The sequence below is a fragment of the Kryptolebias marmoratus genome, linkage group LG15 (assembly GCF_001649575.2).
Source record: "Kryptolebias marmoratus isolate JLee-2015 linkage group LG15, ASM164957v2, whole genome shotgun sequence".
Taxonomy (NCBI): domain Eukaryota; kingdom Metazoa; phylum Chordata; class Actinopteri; order Cyprinodontiformes; family Rivulidae; genus Kryptolebias; species Kryptolebias marmoratus.
In genome coordinates this window covers 340,572-343,298 of record NC_051444.1, presented here as the reverse complement: position 1 = coordinate 343,298, position 2,727 = coordinate 340,572, and the positions used below count along the sequence as shown (strand labels likewise).

Sequence of the window (2,727 nt, the reverse complement as noted above, 5' to 3'; positions counted from 1 at the left end):
ACCGACATGTCAACAACACGCCGACAACACGCCAATAATATACCAACAACACGTCAACAACACGCCAACAGCACGCGCTCAGCAGACAGAATCATGAGAATCCCCCTTTTTTGTTTGTAATTCATTAAAATGAAGCAGAACCAGGAAGGAGCTCTTTATTCCTAATTTACCTGAAAATATTTGCTTTTATTTTTCTTATTTTTCTGATATTTTGTTGTTTTCTGACGTTGGAGCGTTAAACAATAAATAAAAGTTCCAAACTTCTCTGAAGTTTGATGATTTGTTGTTTCTGGATCAAATGAAACTCCTGTTTAAAAAGGTTGGACCTTCAGAACCAGATCCTCCCAACAGGAAGTTCATCATGGACCCATCAGGGGTCAAAGGTCATTTACCGACGACTCAGCTGAATAAAGAAAGTTTAAACTCTGTGATCCCACAGCTTTAACAAAGATTAAAGGGATATTCCAGCTCTTTAAAGCAGGGTTTGTGGAAAAGATTAAAAGAATATCTTACCTGTTGTAGATAGCTCTTCAGTTCTGACAGGACTGATGAGCTAATGGCTGGTCTGAATGGGACCAGTCCTAAATATCTGACTGCTGTTCCAAACACTATTACTTAAACCTTTAGACCTCCATCAGTTTCACAACCTTTTTGGACAGAAATATTGTGAAAATCTTGCAGGAAATGACCCCAGGCTGCACAGGAAGTGCTACAGTTGGTTTCTCCCGGTCATGATCTTCAGCAGGTAAGATGTTAACTAATGGCTGAACTGTCCCTTTAAGGCCTGTAGTTATTCCAGTCATTAAGAGCCAAACAGAACATCAAAGCAGCAGAAATGTCAGTAAATGTCTTAAATAATGGATGTCCCTGTTGCCATGGTAACCTGCTGGTATTTCAGTATAAAATATCCAAACTGAAACAAATTCAATGTTTAAAGTTTGTTCATAAGAATCAAAGCAAGCTGTTTTTGTGTTCTTTGTCCCAAAGTAAAGATTTAAGTGTTATAAATATGTTGTCAGTAATTTAACTGTTAAATCTTTAAGATGTTTTTGTTTTTATTTGATTTGTTGGAAGTTGTCTGTAAAAAGTTTGTGCTCGATAAAAAAACTTCCACCCGACATGTTTCTGTGGCGACTTTATTTGGGATTATTTCAGGAAACAGATTAAATTTTAATAAGCTATAAATAAATTTATTGTGTCGCGTGAACGCTGAGTCAGCATCAATAAAATGCTGACTCACTTTTAACCTTTAGACTTTAAAACATGGCATGTTTTAGTCTTTAGCTGCTGTTTGGCTTGTGTTAGCCTTTAGCTGCTGTTCAGTTTAGCTCCTGGTGGTTTCTGGTTCAGCTCCTGTAACAGACTTCGGTGTTTTTTCTCCATTTTGGCCAAACAAACAGATCCTTCGGCTGATGTTCTGTCTTTAGCTCGGTTTGAAAAAGAAGAAACTGTTTCTCGGCTGTTCTGTCCTCCAGCTCTGATCTGATTGCATGAATAAAGAACCATAAACAATGTTTCCACGTTGAGCCCAATAAAAGCAAAAACAACGTTTCGTTTGCAGAAAACTTTAATTCTCGTCCTCAGACAGGAAGTGACTACATGAATCTGTGAAGAATGAGAGCCGCAGCTCAGCGCTGCCTGCGCTTCGGGCCTTTTGTTGTGTTTGCAGAACATTCCTCTCTGCTGCAGCGACACGACTCCACCTGAGTGACGTTGTGCCGGACGCTGGAGCCGTCGGCGCAGGTGAGAAGCACCGGCTGCAGGTGGCTGGAGGCCTGGCGGCAGCACTCGCAGGAGTACAGCATGCTGTCGGCTGCTGCAGAGTAGCTGCAGAGAAAACAAGCAGACTTCAGCTGTTTGTTCTTCTTACATCGAAACATTTAGCTCCATCAGGACCACAGGACCATGTTTTTGTCATTTTTATACTTTCTGTAAAGTAAAATGCAGGTTTTAGCTTTTAGCTCAGTTGTTTTATTTGAACAATTCATTCTCCAGCAAACGTCAACATTCCTCTTTAAGAAGCTCCATTAGCTTCAACAAACAGATATTTAGGATCATTTTCCTTACATGGCTGAGCTTCTGCAGTGTCCAACGCAGGAAGTGATGTTAACCAGCTCTGTGCTGACGCAGCCGTTCACCTCGATCTTTGCTGGTTCACTGTGGATCTCACACACACTCTTCAGTTCACCTGGAAGACAGGAGCAGCTGTTAGCGCCAACAGGTGACCTGTAGAGTTAACTCGTGGTTAAAGGTTCCTTAACTTACAGGATCTGCAGCATCCAGCAGCATCAGTCACCTCCGTGCCCTGGAGGACAAACACGGCTCAGTTCAAACATTAACTCCATAAAACATGTCATGGTTCCTTCAGCTGGATTTCCTGAGTCATGGAAATCAAGCTGAGGCGGCCATATTAGCAGCTTCAGTGCTTTTCACGAGTCCAACACTGGATCCATCTTCATGAAGGGAAACCAGATGTTTCAGTCCTGAGATTCTCCCGTGACGAAGCTGCAGCATCAAGGAGCATTTTTTTACAGTTTCCACCTCGAGGTCTTGTTTTTGTTCAAGCTCCTGTTCGTGGCTGCAGACCCAGATGTTTAGGGCTGCAGACCCAGATGTTTAGGGCTTCAGACCCAGATGGTCAGGGCTGCAGACCCAGATGTTGGTGGCTGCAGACCCAGATGTTGGTGGCTGCAGACCCAGATGGTTGGGGCTGCAGACCCAGATGTT

At 42.6% G+C, this 2,727-nt stretch overlaps 1 protein-coding gene across 1 annotated transcript in view; it reads right to left on the bottom strand.

Annotated features, from left to right (window-relative positions):
• Positions 1 to 1,548: 1,548 nt before the first annotated feature.
• Positions 1,549 to 2,727, bottom strand: part of LOC108229359 (mucin-5AC) — a 21,088-nt gene continuing 19,909 nt past the window's right edge. Inside the window, exons 42-44 of the mRNA XM_037980004.1 lie at positions 2,266 to 2,305; positions 2,068 to 2,188; positions 1,549 to 1,827 (exon numbers count right to left, since the gene is read on the bottom strand). Coding sequence (XP_037835932.1) covers positions 1,629 to 1,827; positions 2,068 to 2,188; positions 2,266 to 2,305 — 360 coding nt within the window. The 3' untranslated portion in view covers positions 1,549 to 1,628. The remainder of the gene's footprint in view (positions 1,828 to 2,067; positions 2,189 to 2,265; positions 2,306 to 2,727) is intronic.